This window comes from Pholcus phalangioides, unplaced genomic scaffold (genome assembly GCF_987345545.1).
Source record: "Pholcus phalangioides strain wild (caught in Gottingen) unplaced genomic scaffold, Ppha-v1.0 ptg000011l_1, whole genome shotgun sequence".
Lineage (NCBI taxonomy): Eukaryota > Metazoa > Arthropoda > Arachnida > Araneae > Pholcidae > Pholcus > Pholcus phalangioides.
The window spans coordinates 49861200-49878638 of NW_028301604.1; the positions used below are offsets into that span (position 1 = coordinate 49861200).

Consider the following 17439-nt stretch of genomic DNA (forward strand, 5'->3'; position numbering starts at 1 on the left):
GCAAAGATATTTTGATTGATTTGTATTAAAAAAGTTTTTTTTCTCTTTCTTGAAAAGTGCGAGGGAAAAAAACGGGGTTTTTCATATCTCTTTCCTTTTCTGTGTAACAGGGTTATTACATTTTTAGCATTGTTAAAAACACCAAGTTATACGTTTTGGTGAAGTTGGCCGTATTTTTATATGACGTCATCAATTTTTAAAGCGTTATAACTAATTAATTTTGGGTCAGATCAAAAAACTGAAAAAACACTTTCTAAATTAGTTTTTCACAAAGAATCCAGTGTGTAATTATTGGGCGGTCGATAGTTACCACCCGTACATGGAGTATGCGCCTGAATGGCGTGGTGATAAGATACTCGTCTACCACCTTGAAGGTTGCTGTCACGGTCCCGGGTTTGAATCCAAAGTAGGATATAGATAAGATATTTTCCCTAACGAGCTTGAGGCGACCACCGATAGACAGCGCCTTCATTTTCAACCCATCTCATTAATGACAGTAAATTGCGATATAGCTAGAGTTGGTGTAGTAGTATAATGCAGTAATAAAAAATAAGAAATAGTTACTGTAATTACTTGTATTCTGAAAGGTGAAGCCATTGTGCAGTCATTAGACTTGGCAAAATCTTCATACATAAAATTAGAATCGTCCACAAATTTCGCCAAATCTGAATCGATTTCCAGTGATTTTTGGCATCCTGTATCAAGTTCCATATTTTGTTTTTCCACTTTTACAAAAGTTTGCAAAAGTTCTTCATCAGATGGCTCATTTTTTCTTTGACGAACTAGATTCTTCATCTTCTCCATTAATTCCTCGACACTGTTCTCTCTCACTTCCTAATGAAAAAAAAAAATTTATTTAAAAAGTTTTATTATACAACATATAAAATTTAATATGTATGTTTTAGTTTCGTTTTGCTTAACTCGAAAGGTAACTTTTCTTTACATTTGATTGTTTCTAACAGTTTTTATCACCGCTACCTTCAACTGGGTACAAGTTTGCCACATTTTTTTTTCCTTTCAGCTGCTTTGTCAACCGATAATATACGAAAATGTTTCAAAATCATCATAAACCTAAGTAGTTAGTCTTGATCACTAATTTCACAATCAGCAGAAACTTGACAAATTAAGTAAACATTTATACGTTAAAAAAAAAATGTTGGCAAAGTTAGCCTGGAAATGGGGCAACTTCGCCATATATGTTAAAAACACCTGAAAAAGAATTTTTTTAAACTACGAAAATGCCCTACACGTTTATTAACTCTTAACTGTAAAAAAAAAATATATACGCAAAATATCAGAGATATGTCAGTTGCACTGGAAGGTAGGCGTGGCTACCTAATTGCACTGCTTCACTCTTGTTATCCATGTCCAATTGCACCGGACGCTCTCTCCCTCCACTTTCCTGCTGATACCGATTGTTGATAGATAACTTCCCCCCCCCCTTCCCCGCATTATTTTCCCTTCACACTTCATCTATGCTTGGGACAGGCAGTGGCATGTAGTCACAGGCGTGAAAATTTAGATTTTGTAACTAAATTAATTATCCAATAATTAATTGTTTCAAAATTTTCAAACTTAAAATATTAACCCTCTACATTGCAAAATTAATTTATTGAAGAAAAAAAAAAGGCACATGGGTATCAATGCAACAAACAAAATTACTGTACATATCGACTTTCAGTGATTAACTTTTGTTGTTTATTTTTTATAATAAATGAAAGTTTGAATTGCGTTTCTTTCTTCGAAAAGGCTATCTGCATAGGGGCCGTTCAAGTATTACGCAAGCAAATTTTTAGCCATTTTTGACCCCCCCTGTCAGCAAAAGTAATCAAAACTCTGACCGCCTCCCCCATGTCAGCAGCGTCAAATTTCGTCATCTGCTCTGCCCCTCTGAATCCTAACGCATATTGGTGGGATCAGAGACGTACACGGGGGGGAGGGGCATAGGGGGCTCGTGCCCCCTCCCCCACGATCAAAAATTTATTTTTTAATGCAAAAAAAAAATTTTTTTAATTGAAAATTCGGAAGAAAATACCTTTATGTTATTATAATCAATTTCTGTTAATTTCAATGTTATTTGAAATCTATGAGCTAAACTTTATCTTTAATAAATTTATTGCGACCCACCCAGTAAACGATATAATGATAAATCGCATAAAGGCACCTGGCCCGTGGACCAAATATGGCCCTGGGGGTTATCTGATGCGGCCTGTCGTTCTCAAACCTAATTTTCTAAAAATGAACAAAACGATACATTTACAGATCGCTTGTGTCACGTGGTACAATTCCAGAACATTCTTGGCCGTGGCACATTTTCAGATCACTTAAATGATCCGGGACACAATTCCAGAACACTTCAGCGATGACATGTGACGTAGTTTTAAAGCACTTAAGTGGCCCCCAGTGTGGTTCTACACCACTCATGTTACCCGCGTCACATTGTCAGATTATTAAAGTGATCCGCGACAGGCCCGTCATTTAGGGGGCGGGGCCGTTGCCCCCCCCCCGGCTTTTGAAAATACACTAAAAATGGTGTGTATATATATATATACAAATACAAAGCCACAACAGGCAAATTGCCCAACGAGGTGGCTGACTTAAGAACCCCATGGATCCCCGAGCCCTTTTTTACCCTACCTACGAGCCCTACCTACTACTGCTACACCACACATGCACCCCGCCCACAACCACCCGCGGAACCCCCAACGAATTGGTACATGCGGGAATGTGCGTGTACATGTAGTGAAACCTGACGTGAAGTTTTATTTTGTTTCTCTGTAATGCTTGTTATGTGTAGTGCTGCCATCTGCCACCAGTTTTTCAAACTATGAGTGAAGTGTTATGATTGAATGATTTTTTGTTGTAGGACTGTTGCTCTCTGTGGCGAGACTTTTTAACGGGGAGATCGGCTCGCATTTGCGCCTTGAAGTTGGGAACCACAGAAAACCAACTTCAGCCGACCACCACTGTGGGGTTCGAACCCGGATCTTCGCATCGCGTGTCCGTCACTATAACCACTCGACCACCAACAGCGGCAAATATCGTGTCCGGAAAATTCACCGCGAGCAATTCACCGACAACAATTCACCGCCGGAAAATTCACCGACCAACAGTTCACCGCCATGCAATTCACCGCTAGGAAAATTCACCGACCAACAATTCACCGCCATGCAATTCACCGCTAGGAAAATTCACCGACCGACAATTCACCGCCATGCAATTCACCACTAGGAAAATTCACCGCTAGGAAAATTCACCGACTAGCAATTCACCGACGACAGTTCAATGCGAGTCAGTTAGCGAGGGAGTGAGCGATTGAGTTACTGAGTGAGTGACCGAGTGACCCAGTGAGTGACTGAGTGACCCAGGTGAGCGAGTGACCGAGTGATTGAGCGAGTGACCGAGTGATTGAGCGAGTGACCGAGTGATTGAGCGAGTGACCGAGTGATTGATCCAGAGACCGAGTCAGTGATTGAGTGACCGAGTGATTGATCCAGTGGCCAAGTCAGTGATTGAGTGACCGAGTGACCCAGTGAGTGAGTGACCGAGTAAGTAAGTGATTGATCCAGTGACCGAGTAAGTAAGTGATTGATCCAGTGACCGAGTAAGTAAGTGATTGATCCAGTGACCGAGTAAGTAAGTGATTGATCCAGTGACCGAGTGATTGATCCAGTGACCGAGTGATTGATCCAGTGACCGAGTGATTGATCCAGTGACCGAGTCAGTGATGGAGTGACCGAGTCAGTGATTGAGTGACCGAGTGACCTAGTGAGTGACTGAGTGACCCAGTGAGTGACCGAGTGACCGAGTGAGTGACTGAGTGACCCAGTGAGTGACCGAGTGACCCAGTGAGTGATTGATCGCGTAACGATTTCCCTAATACCAACAATTCTATAGAAGGATGGCATAGAGCGTTGCAACAGCAATTATCTGCTCACCAGCCAGATACATGGAAGTTCATCGGTACCATAAAAAGAGAACAGAGTTTGAATGAAGTTCGGATGGAGCAAATTGTAAGTGGACAAAACCATCACATTGATTAGGAGAAAGAAATACCGGGACTCTGCGCAGAGATTAAAGAATTTAGTTGATAAGTATCATCAAGGATGTGACATTTAAGACTATTTGAGAGGTATAGCTCATAATGTATCATTTTAATTATGATATCAATATTTGTGAGAAATGAATATTTTTCTCCCGTTTTTTCTTACATTTGCGTGTTATCTGCTTTTCTAGATTAGTAGATTGGAACCCTTTAATTATAAATATGTAAGGAAGAAAATCGTGTCGAAAATTGTTAAATAAATACTGTATGTTTTGAATGAAAATTATGTCAGATATTACTAATTGAATATTGTAGGTTTTGATTGAAAATTACCAATTAAATATGCATGTAATGAAAGCTGTGTGAAAATTATCCTTCTAAAATACTCCTCTAACATTGCCCAAAAAGAATGCCATTTTTTATATCGTTTTTTGAAGCTGTGGTTCCGTGAGTTTCAGTTTTCGAAAATGTTATTTGTCACCCAAGAGTCCACTTATGTCCAAGAATTGGATGTTTAAAACGAGATCATTTCATACGATTTTTGAACTCACGCATATAACTTTAAACAATATGAGGCTATGGCTTTCTTTTACCAGTTTTGCTGATGGAGAAAATCAAACTTATCTTTATATTCACTTTATTCCATTAATTTTTTTTCCAGCATCAGTAGTAGGACCTCTATATTATATGGCCTCTACAAAACGAACTGCGTCGTAGTGAACTAATATGAGGTGGGGATCATACATAATCACCGGTAAATGTTAGAAAATAACTAAAAGAGCTCTAGAACAATATTCTAAAAGTGAAAGCAATACAGCCAGACTCGGTTATAACGCCGAAATCCCGCGGAATCTTCGATATCGTTATAACCGAGTTTAACTGTATTTAAAATACTGTGATATTTTATGAAATTTTCGGAACTTCTATATGGTAATATTGCAACAAAAAATTAAACAACAAATTCAAGAAAACTTCGACTATAAACGAGTAAAACCGTGACATTTTTGAAAAAGTCTGGATGGAGAAGAAAAAACAGAAAAACCGGACTGTCACGGAAAATACGAGACAAAATGCAGGACATGTGGTCACCGATGCTTAGACTAGATTTTTAAAATCACCCCTACCAACAGCGAGCTCTAAATCCACCCCCGTCTTCAACATATAGGCTTGTGTCATCTGCGAATGAAATTATTCTACCGTTCTACTTTATTTTACATAAATCATTAATATAAACTAGAAATAATTATGACCCAAGGGCCGATCCTTGTGGGACTCCTTTCATTATATTTCAAATGTGCTGATTTTACCATTTATTATGGCAGCTTGTTTCCTATTGTAGTAATATGTTTTAAACCAATATAGTACATTACCTCATTTGCCTGCTGAGAAGTGTTTTTATTTGTTAGAATATTTAAATCAACATAATCGAATGTTCGTTTTAAGTCTAAGACTTAAGTCAAATGTCAAAATTCAACCCCCCTAATAAAGAGGGGGGGGTGTTGAAGTTTTATATTCTGCTGGTTTACAGAATGGCAACTCTTCTGTTTATCTTGTACAATTTACTTTTGATATGAGTGGCAACTATCAGTCTTGTTTACGCGGCCATACTGTACGGTTGTATCTGTCTATCTCTCTATACAATTAAACTTATATTACGGGATTCCCTGCGCCCAGTCAATGTGTTTGACTATGAATTAGTTTCATAATTTTCACAGGTTATGTCCCCAGCCCCTGTTGACAAGTTAATTGTAAGTTTTGAGGGATTTATGTTCTTTGTGAACAAGTTCTAGTTTCCGAATCCGTTGGTTTACGTTTCGACTACCACGATGGCTGCAGTTGAGATTTCGTCAATCAACAAATTCGACGGCTCGAATTATTCCCAATGGAAGTTCTTGGTGAACTGTGCGTTGAAAGCTAAAGGAGTCTACGACGTGGTTGTAGGCGAGAATGCTAAACCGAATGTAGGTCCTGCCCTCGCACGATGAGAGAAAGCTGACGCAACAGCGATGTTTGTTATCACCTCGGCGATCGAGATGACCCAGATATCCTTGGTGCAGAACTGTCGTTCCTCGAAAGAAATGATTGACAAACTAGACTCGATTTATCAGCAAAAGTCCGCCTTCAACAAAATGTTATTGCTGGACAGATTTCATCAGCTGAAAATGGAAAGCAGCGAGTCAGCTGTGGAGTATATAGCCAAAGTTGAAAACCTCGCTCGTCAAATCACGGACGCCGGTGAAGAGGTGGGTGATGTTACAATCACAACAAAGATTCTAAGTACTTTGCCGACAAAATACATGAACTTTCGTCAAGCCTGGTTGTCTATGGATTCAAGTAAGCAAACGGTCTCCAATTTAACGGCACGTCTCATCGATGAAGAGCTTTCGATTTCGCGCAACGAACAGAGTGAAACTGCGTGTGTCTCAGTTTCTAAGCCGAAGAAGTACTATTCGTCGAAAAACAAAAATTTTCAGAGTCATGAAAAATCCAAAAAGCGTCTCGACAAGTCGAAAGTGATCTGTTATTCTTGCCGAAGGAAAGGGCACTATGCCTCCGAATGTAAACAACGAAAGCACGACTTCAATCGTCGTTCGTCTGAAAATGATGGTGCGTCCAATTTTACGTATGTGAATCATGATTTGCTCAGTGCTGAAAGTGTCTCCAGTGCTCTTCAATCAGATGAAAATGAATGGATTCTTGACAGTGGCGCATCTGCCCCCATGACGTGTATTAAAAAGTGTCTTAGTGATTATCAGGAGGCAGATGGTCAAATTAAGCTCGGTAACAACACTGAATTACCCGTTCTTGGTAAAGGTAAGGTTTTGATTAAGAAATTCGTGAATGGTACATGGAATAATGGGGAGATCCATGAAGTATTATATGTCCCTGGTCTAAAAAGAAATTTACTGTCGGAAGGTGTACTGGCTGCCAGGAACATGAAGATAATTAAAAAAAATCACTATGTGAAAATTTATAATGACAATAGATTAATTGCTGAAGGTATTCGTACTGCAAATAATTTGTATAAAATGCTTTTCAAAGTCATATTTAGTGATGAGGTAAATATTACAAGTAACAACGACTTGCAATTATGGCATGAAAGAACTGGTCACATAAATATGAAAGCTCTTAAAGAGCTATGTGAACGAAATATTTTGAAAGAAAATATTAATTTTTCTGATGCCGAAAAATTCTTTTGTGAGGCTTGTCAGTATGGAAAGCAACATAAGCTATCTTTCACAAGAAGGGAACACAAATCGACTATCCCAGGTGAACTAATTCATTGTGATCTTTGTGGACCGATGTCTGTTCAATCGGTGGGAGGATCAAATTATTTCATTCTTTTTAAGGATGATTTCACAGGCTATCGTTCAGTTGCTTTCATAAAACACAAAAGTGATGCGTTTGAACAGTTCAGAAAATTTGTTCATCTCTGTGAAAACAAATTTCAACATGTTGTCAAAGCAGTCAGAACTGACAATGGAACTGAATTTATCAAATACAAATACAAATACAAATACAACGCCACAACAGGCAAACTGCCCAACGAGGTGGCTGACTTAAGAACATCGTGGATCCCCGAGCCCCTACCTACTACTGCTACACCACACATGCAACCCCCCCCCCGCGGAATCCCCCAACGAATCGGTACATGCGGGAATGTGCGTGTACGTGTAGTGCAACCTGACGTAAAGTTTGTTTCTGTGTAATGCTTGTTATGTGTAGTGCTGTCATCTGCCCCCAGTTTTACTAACTATGAGTGAAGTGTTATGGTTGAATGATTTACCGTTGTAGGACTGTTGCTCTCTGTGGCGAGACTTTTTAACGGGGAGATCGGCTCGCATTTGCGCCTTGAAGTTGGGAACCACAGAACCCGGATCCTCGCATCACGAGTCCGGCACTATAACCACTCGACCACCACAGCGGCGAGTCAATAACGAGTTCAACAATTTCCTTGGTAGTAAAGGCATCTTGATGGAAACAACGGCACCATACACACCCGAACAAAACGGTCGTGCAGAAAGAGACATGAGAACAATTGTTGAAAGTGCCAGATCAATGCTGTACGCAAAACAGCTACCTAAATACTTGTGGGCAGAAGCAGTGAATGCTGCAGTATATATTCTGAACAGAACACCAACAAGTCAAGCTCCAAATTCTACTCCATATGAACTTTGGACTGGAAAGAAAAATTGCCTGAATCATCTCAAGATTTTTGGAAGCGAAGCGTTTATGCACGTTCCGGACTCTCAAAGAAAAAAACTGGAACCCAAAAGTAAGAAGATGATTTTCGTGGGATATGATAGAGACTCGAACAACTATCGATTATTCGATCCGAATAAAAGAACTGTGATAGTGTCGAGAAATGTCAAGTTCGATGAAGTCCATGATGTGAAGATGCTTCCCTCAACATCCAAGGTACATGTCATTCCGGATGAAAACAATGATATAAGCCCGAACTGGGATGAAGATATGCAAGATGATATGTCTGATCGCGAATCTAAGAATCCTGATCCTGGAAGAGAAACCCATAGGTACAATCTTCGAGATCGATCTGCAATAAAGTCTCCTTCTTACTTCGAAGCGAATGTGACGGAAATCGAAACACCTATTTCATATGAAGAGGCGATGTGTTCTCCTCAGTCACAGGAATGGAAGAAAGCGATTAAAGAAGAAATTGATGCTCTTGAGAAGAATGAAGTTTTTGACTTTGTCGATCTACCAGATGGCAAAAGGACTGTAGGTTCAAAATGGGTATTCAAAATTAAATATTTCCCAGATGGAAAAATTAAGAAGTTTAAAGCAAGGCTGTGTGCAAAAGGCTTTTCGCAGATTGAAGGAATTGATTACTCAGAAACCTATTCACCAACTTCAAGATACGACACGATAAGGGTTCTGTTTGCTATTGCTGTCCAACGCAATCTGAAGATAATGCAATTTGACATAAAGACCGCTTTTCTCCATGGTGAAATAGAGGAAGAAATATATCTTGAGTCACCTCCGGGATTAACAAGCGATGACAACAAGGTGTGCAAACTAAAGAAATCTTTGTACGGTCTGAAACAAGCTTCAAGATGTTGGAACAAGAAATTCTCAGACTTTTTAAAAAGTTATGGTTTCGTACAATCAGTTGCAGATTCTTCAGTTTATTTTGGGACATTCAAATTGAAGACTGTGTTACTAGCCCTTTACGTAGATGACGGTTTACTATTTTGTGAAAATGAAGACATCCTCATCGAAATCGTCAATAATCTGAAGAACACTTTTGAAGCTGTGGTGTGTGAAAAGGGACTTTTCGTTGGTATAGAGTTCATTGAGAAGAAAAATTCCATCTTCATCCATTCGAAAAGTTATATTCATAGAATGCTGAAACGATTCTCTCTTGAGAATGCAAATCCTGTCAGTGTTCCTGCGGATCCCAATGCTATAATCTCTGCAGACTCAACACCACTAGAAAAAGGTTCAGTACCTTACCGTGAAGCAGTCGGAACATTAATGTTTCTAGCTATCACTACTCGTCCCGACATAATGTTTGCCGTTAATATCGTGAGCAGGTACCAAGAAAATCCTGGATTGTGTCATTGGAATGCCATCAAAAGAATCTTTAGATACCTGAAAGGTACATCATCGTACGGAATCGAGTATACACAACAGAGCTGTGATGAATCAACCTTGGTTGGTTATTCTGACGCTGACTTTGCGAATGATGTGGACACTTGAAAATCGACATCAGGATATGTGTTCAAGATTAGCGATGGAGCTGTGACATGGGCTACCCAAAAACAGTCAGTTGTGTCTACATCAACCACAGAAGCGGAATACATCTCTGCTTTTGACAGCTGTGAAAGAAACTCTGTGGTTAACTCAACTTCTCAAGGATTTTGGTGAAATTATTAATGCCGATGGAGTACCCTTGTGCATTGATAACCAAAGTGCCATAAAACTCATCAAAAACCCGGTATTCCATAAGCGAACCAAACACATAGATGTTAGGTACCATTTCATAAGAGAAAAATATGAGGATAAATCCATCTGTGTGAAATATGTTAAATCAGTTGATCAAATAGCCGATATTTTCACCAAACGCCTTCCAAAAGAGAGGTTTGAAAAATTGCGAAACATGCTCAATGTGAAAATTTCATGATTATATATATATATATATATATATATATTTTTGACAATTTTGTTTTATATATATTACCTGTAAACCATAGAATTGGTGGGAGTGTTGAAGTTTTATATTCTGCTGGTTTACAGAATGGCAACTCTTCTGTTTATCTTGTACAATTTACTTTTGATATGAGTGGCAACTATCAGTCTTGTTTACGCGGCCATACTGTACGGTTGTATCTGTCTATCTCTCTATACAATTAAACTTATATTACGGGATTCCCTGCGCCCAGTCAATGTGTTTGACTATGAATTAGTTTCATAATTTTCACAGGGGGGGGGGGGGGGTTCAAAGGTTATATGGAGTAATCCATATATAGTAATCCATAAATATTTAGTAAGCATTATATTTCATTACCAGTTGTTATCCGCGGCTTCGCTCTCGTGTGTTTTTGCAATCTCAAAATTACTCTCACCTCATAACCCCCATGGGTGATGAACTTTCAGAAATCCTGTCTTAGTGTGTATGTACATTATAAAATATAATACTAACTAAATTTCATATTTATGGCTTAAGCGACTTCGGCTCAGTGCTGATTGCTCCATATAACTTTTGAAACCCCCCTTAGGGGGTTGAATTTGGAAAAATCCCTTCTCAATGAGTCTATATTACAATATTGATCTAATATCATATTTATAGCTTCAGCTGTTTCGGCTCGGCATGATTTCAACGTTGACCTCCCCCCCTCCCCTCTTATGACGCCCTTAGGTTGTCGAATATGGAAAAACCATTTCTTAGTGAGTAGTGAGTCTTTACGTCGTGAAAAAAACTATTCACAAAATTTGATATTTACAGCTTCAGCGGTTTTGGCTCGGCGATGATGAATCAGTCAGGACATGGTATTTTATATACAGTACTAGGGGCTCTGCTCCCCTACCACCTTTGGCGGCCAACCCCCCCCCCCCCTTTTCTCTTCACAACATATCTTGTTTATTTCGTCCTACTTCATCAGCGTGCTATGGAAAGGGACACGTGAAAGCACCAGCTTACTAAAGAAGAGAATTTTATAATAATAAAGCAACAAAAAACAAATGTGATTCATCAAGTAACCCCAGAAAACTTCCCCATGGGGCTCCCCAAACTCCAATTCGTTGAATTTTAGTGGGGGCCCTGACTGGATTTATCTCGAGCTACCGATGTGTTGCAAATTTTACAATGTTAAACAACAAAAATCAATGAGATTCATCCAGGGACACCCGAAATGAAACCTGTCAACTTTTCCATGGGGCCCGACCTGAAATCTTGTCGGACATACCCCCTGTGAGTGGCCACGAAAATTTTTAATTTTTATCAATTTTAAAACGAATAAAATCCAGGGCCCACATCCAGTAACGGGGACCCAAAAAAGCTGGTTTCGGGGCCCGCCATCTATTTCAGCTTAGGGGACTTGCTGTAGGATGTGGGAACCTCTGGGTACATGCACATAACTTGGTCCCGATGTGTCAAATGGGTCCCGACATATGCAAGAGTTAAATGAAAACTTGATCCCAAAATCGTAACAGATTTCCATCACTCAAAAAACGTCACCGACTCCCGTAATAAAAAAATCGTCACTAATTTCCGTCGCATAGGAAGTATATATATACGTATATAGTAAATATAGAGTACATATACTAGATACGCACTAAGGCGGGATTCCTGAAAGTTCATCACGTGAAATCGCGGGTAACAGCTAGTTCATCATAAAAAAAAATCCATTGGTCAGCGATGTTTTTTATAATATCAAAGTGATAACAGGAGATGATTTTAAGCATTTTTAGGAAGTTAAATCATCGCGTATCCACTTACTTTATTATCTTTTAATTCTGTTATTACCCCTTTTAACATTTCATTAGAAGTTTCTGAGTAAAACAGAGTTAATGGAATTTTGTTGAATATACTATCTTGTATTGGGCAACAGCAATTTGTAATTTATACAAATACAAGGCCACAACAGGCAAAATGCCCAGCGAGAAAAAGATGCCCACAATAAATATGGATGTCATATATTTCAAAAATACAGCGACCCGAATCCGTATCATCTGAATTTCTTCTCATAAAGTCATTATTTAAACTTTCCGCCATATCTTTAGGATATGGCACTTACTCACTCAATAGATCACTCACTCACTAGATCGCTCACTCACTTAGCAGCTCGCTCGCTCACTCACTCACGGACTGACTTACTCGCTCATTGAATCAGTAACCCACTCGCTCACTGAATCACTTATTCACTCGGTCACTCAGTCACTCACTGGGTCACTCATTCAGTAACTCAATCGCTCATTCCCTCGCTAACTGACTCGCATCGAAATGTCGTCGGTGAATTGCATGGCGGTGAATTGTTGGTCGGTGAATTTTCCTAGTGGTGAATTTCATGGCGGTGAATTGCATGTCGGTGAATTGTTGGTCGGTGAATTGCATGGCGGTGAATTGTTGGTCGGTGAATTTTCCTAGCGGTGAATTGCATGGCGGTGAATTGTTGTCGGTGAATTTTCCGGCGGTGAATTTTCCGTAAACCGGCAAATATATGTATGCGGTATGTATATATATATACACCTATACTATATACTTACCACAGCGGTACATACATACTTATACATATATATATATATATATATATATATATATATATATATATATATATATATATATATATATATATATATATATATATATATATATATATATATATATATATATATATATATATATATATACATACACATACTTTTTTTAATTTTTTCAATTTTTATACACACTTTGTGTAAATATCTTATTATATTGTGCTACTCATATGATTTTCATGTTTTTTTGGTTATAATTGTGTATTCTCATATTTGCCTTTGACTTCCAAAGCATGTTTATAGCAAAAATGTCGAGGGAACTGATGGTAATTTTATGCCTATTAGGCTTACCATCATTAGAAACATTTTTGCAGCTTAGAGCAATGTGGGGGGGGGGGTTCCCCCTTGAGAACGACCTCCTCCTCATTGATCCATATTTTTCCAATTTTTCCTATTTTTTCCAATTTTTCAATTCCTTCTAATTTTTTCGCCTTTTCATAATATCTAATTTATAATTTTGAGTTATGTGTATAAAGCAGCCTTTTTTGGCACTATACTCTGACTGTTGAAGTTTTTTCATTGAAATCTGGTTTTTGTCAGTTGCTCTTTTAATGCATACTATATACACATGTATATATACATACATTGAGTACATGTGCTTTGCCCCCCCCCCCCGGAAAAAGTTGAAATGACGGCCCTGAGAGAGATCCACGGCATATAATTACGGATCACGTGAGTGATGCGTGGCACAGTTCTAGAGCACTTAAGCTGCCCGGACACATTTCCAGATCACTTGGATCCGCGAAAAATTTAGAGATCACTGAAGTTGCTCTGTAGGAGGGGATGTTACTTCAAGTGTGCCCACAAACTATGGAAAGGTTTTTCTCGTTTTTGGCTCACCGAGTAAGATGCCATTAAGAATATTTCATATTTTCATAAAGGTTGGTTGATGACGTAAGCATTATTCAAACCCCCCCTCTCCCCTTGTCATCAAAAGTCAGCAAATCGGGAACCCCCTCCCCCCATCGATGATGACGTAATACTTGAACGGCCCCATATCAACACCCACATTTAAGTGATTTGTGGTTACTCTTTTCATAAGCGAAAGTGATGAAAACCCCATTTCGCAAAGGAGTAGCGACTAGTACACGTGTTTGCAAAGCTGTCTTCCCTAGCTTTGGAAATGACTCAAACTGAGCACACGGAAACAGTTCCAAATAAGAGTTTTGAAATTCTATTCAAATACGTGCACTAGCTCTCTCTCACATTTCAATAAAATAATTTTTTATTAAATTACCATCATTCATTATAAGTTTGAGAAGAAATGGGTCTGAAGTCACTAACAGAAAAAGAAACTTCGAAAAATCATCTGAAAACTGCATATAAGCAGAGCCGATTTAACGGTGGTCGCACCGGTTGCACGCACTGGACTCAAATTTCTGAAGGGCCCTACAAAACCTAAACTTTACACTTTTTCTAATTTAAGGGGTCCAATATACACTCATGTCCATAAATTGAGGATAATGCCAGGTCCGGCAAATAAAGGTGCAGAAACAAAACAAACGTTACTTATTCATAAAGCCCATTTATTAAACAAAAGATAAAGAACAAAAACGATGATGTATGTATGATACCATTCATAAAAACTACGATTTTTGCTCCCTGGAGCAATTGTAAAAAATATCTCCTTTACAAAAACTTACTATTACATGGTTGGTATGATGGTTAATACATTGTATGTCTCCCATGCGATGAAATACAGTCCGTACAACGCCTAGGCATGCTGAGTATCAAATTATCGATCTGATGGATCTTGGGGAAGATCACTCCACTCGGCAAGCAATGCTCTCCGAAGTTCCGGTACACATGTAGGAGGTGGTTGACAGGCTGCAACTCGTCGGCCAAGCATGTCCCACACATGCTCTATCGGATTCAAGTCAGGTGAGAATACTGGCCATTCCATACGTGTTATATCCTCAGATTCAAGGCATTCGTTTACGATGTTTGCTCGGTGAGGACGGGCGTTGTCATCCATAAACACAAATTCTGCGCCCATGGCACCCCTAAACAAACGTACATGTTGTTCCAGAATGATGTCCCGATAAATTTGGGCTTTCATGGTTCCGGTTTGAACATGCAGATCTGTTCTGGAACCCAGTATAATTCCATTCCAAACGAGCAATGCTGCACCACCGTAACGGTGTCGTTCAATGATGTTGTCTTGGTGGTAACGGGTACCTGGCGTTCTCCATATGAAAGTCCGACGTGAATCAGACTGCAAGCTAAACCTGGACTCGTCGGAAAACATCACACAAGCCCACTGTGACGATGTCCACATTGCATGTTCTCTACCCCAGGCTAATCGCTGCCGACAGTGAGTTGCCGTGAGCGGAACACATCTGACAGGCCTGCGAGCATAAAGACCAATATCTCCCAAACGTCTGTACACGGTTTGCCTTGAAACTGTGGTACCCGTGGCTGCAGATAACTGACGAGACAGGTCGGATGCTGTGCTCCGTCTGCTTCTTTTGGCAGTTACTGCCAAATACCGGTCTTCATTCGGCGTTGTAACTCGGGGGCGACCTGTACTGTAACGTCTACTGACATTTCCGTTATCTTGGAATCGTTTTAAAGCCTGGAGATGACACTTTGGGCAATTCCAAGTTCCTCGGATACTTCCATCTGAGTACGCCCACATTCCAGGCGGCCGATAATTCTACCACGTAAAAAATCATCCTCATGCGTCATAACTATTCGCTTATGGCACTGAGCGCCTTACAGAACTCTTGTGAATAATTTTACTTCTTTGCCACCATTCCTTATATACCCCCCTCTTACACTCTCGTCATTGTGACGTACTATCGGCATCGTCTGGTGGCTTCCTGAAATTTGCATATCATTCTTGCAGATGTGTGTGATAATTCTACAGGTGAAATTTTTACTTTAGATTTCGATTTCCGTGTGATTCTGAATTATCCTTAATTTATGGACATGAGTGTAGTATTTTCTTCTTCTCCCGGAACCTAAACTGACCTCAATCCGCCTCTACATATAAGTGTGTGTGTGTTTTCTAAATCCTTTCAAATTACATACTGCATATAAATATGGAGACATTCAAATTTCTCACAACACATTTCTGAGAGTGAAAGGTTAAAAACTGAGGTATCAAAATGATAGGTATGATTCGCATTTTTGAAATGAAAATACAATATTTTGTATCATTTCAATTTTCAGGAATATAATCAGCCATCATGTTACATTTTCATTCTACATTTCGCACCCCAAAAATGGCAGAACCCACATTTTTGTGAATTTTATACAGTATTACATAAATAACTACATTCGGTAATAAACGCAAGATTACCAACAAGAAAAACGGAAAAAAGCTCTTCATTATATACTTCCTGACGAAAACAAAGTAAGTGAATATCAAATATAACTACTCATTTCTGGTAAGTTCATACGTTTTGTATTTTTTGAGAGTTTTCTTTAATGATAATTTATGAACCATCGCCACAATTCAATCTTAGGTAATTCGGAATCTTTTGTAATACTTGTATTCAACAAGGCGTAAGACTCATATTTTTTTATACGATACATCGATAAATTGAAAAAAGGTTTGCGTTTAAGAAACTAAAGTAAAAAAAAGGAATATTTATTGTATTTTTTAGTTTCATTTTGAACACAAAACCACATGAAGTTGGCTCACATCCTGGTCTTAATACAGGGATAACAGTTGAATCGTGTTTTCTCTGCAATCTTTATATTGCCCTGTCTTACCTGCTTTCAAGATGAGTAACAAACACGACAGGTGAACAGTTTACATTTGCAGTTTGAACTATTTCTGTATATCGGAGATAATTGGCACCCTGTGCCAAACGGGAAATTTTGCAAGAAAGCCGTTTAAAGTGTTTTTTAAATGAATATCTCTCTTATTTAATTGAAATAGGACGATGTTCTATACCTATGTGCATAATGTAACGAAAATACAGCAAATAGCGTTATCTCAACATGGACGAAAATGGACAAATGATACCATCGTACATGGCAGAGGAGAAGCAGAACATGACCGAAGATTCAAATCTTTTCTACACAGATGCACAGAAAAAGGAATTAAACTTAACAAGAACAAGTTAGAGTACAAAGCACCCCAGTTAACATTTTTAGGACATCGGTTGTCGAAAGATGGAATCTCTCCTGATCCAAGCAAGATATAAGCTATAGAAAACTTTCCAGATCCAACCTCAATCACCGAGCTAAGGCGATTTCTGGGTATGGTGAATTTTTTAGGAAGGTACATACCTAACCTCGCTCATATTGCTGAACCACTGCACAACCTTCTGAAGTCTGAGACTATGTTCAACTGGGGTCCATCACAAAAAGCAGCCTTTAATGCGATTAAGGCGAGAGTAGTTGATCATACAACGCTGGCAACCTTCGATGAAAACTCACATGTCACGCTGGAATGTGATGCAAGTGATTATGGAATAGGAGCTGCAATGTTCCAGATGGATAAACCAATTGCATTCGCAAGCAGATCTCTGTCGGAGACCGAGCGCCGGTACGCACAGATTAAAAAAGAACTGCTAGCAGTTGTTGTGACTCTTGAGAAATTCCACCATTACATTTATGGACGGAATATCACCTTTAACACTGACCACAAACCCCTTGTGGCT

At 39.0% G+C, this 17439-nt stretch overlaps 1 protein-coding gene across 1 annotated transcript in view; it reads right to left on the reverse strand.

Moving 5' to 3' along the window:
* Positions 1-17439, reverse strand: part of Sesn (Sestrin) — a 228774-nt gene that overhangs the window by 124177 nt on the left and 87158 nt on the right. The window contains exon 5 of the mRNA XM_089239615.1: positions 574-834. Coding sequence (XP_089095741.1) covers positions 574-834 — 261 coding nt within the window. The remainder of the gene's footprint in view (positions 1-573; positions 835-17439) is intronic.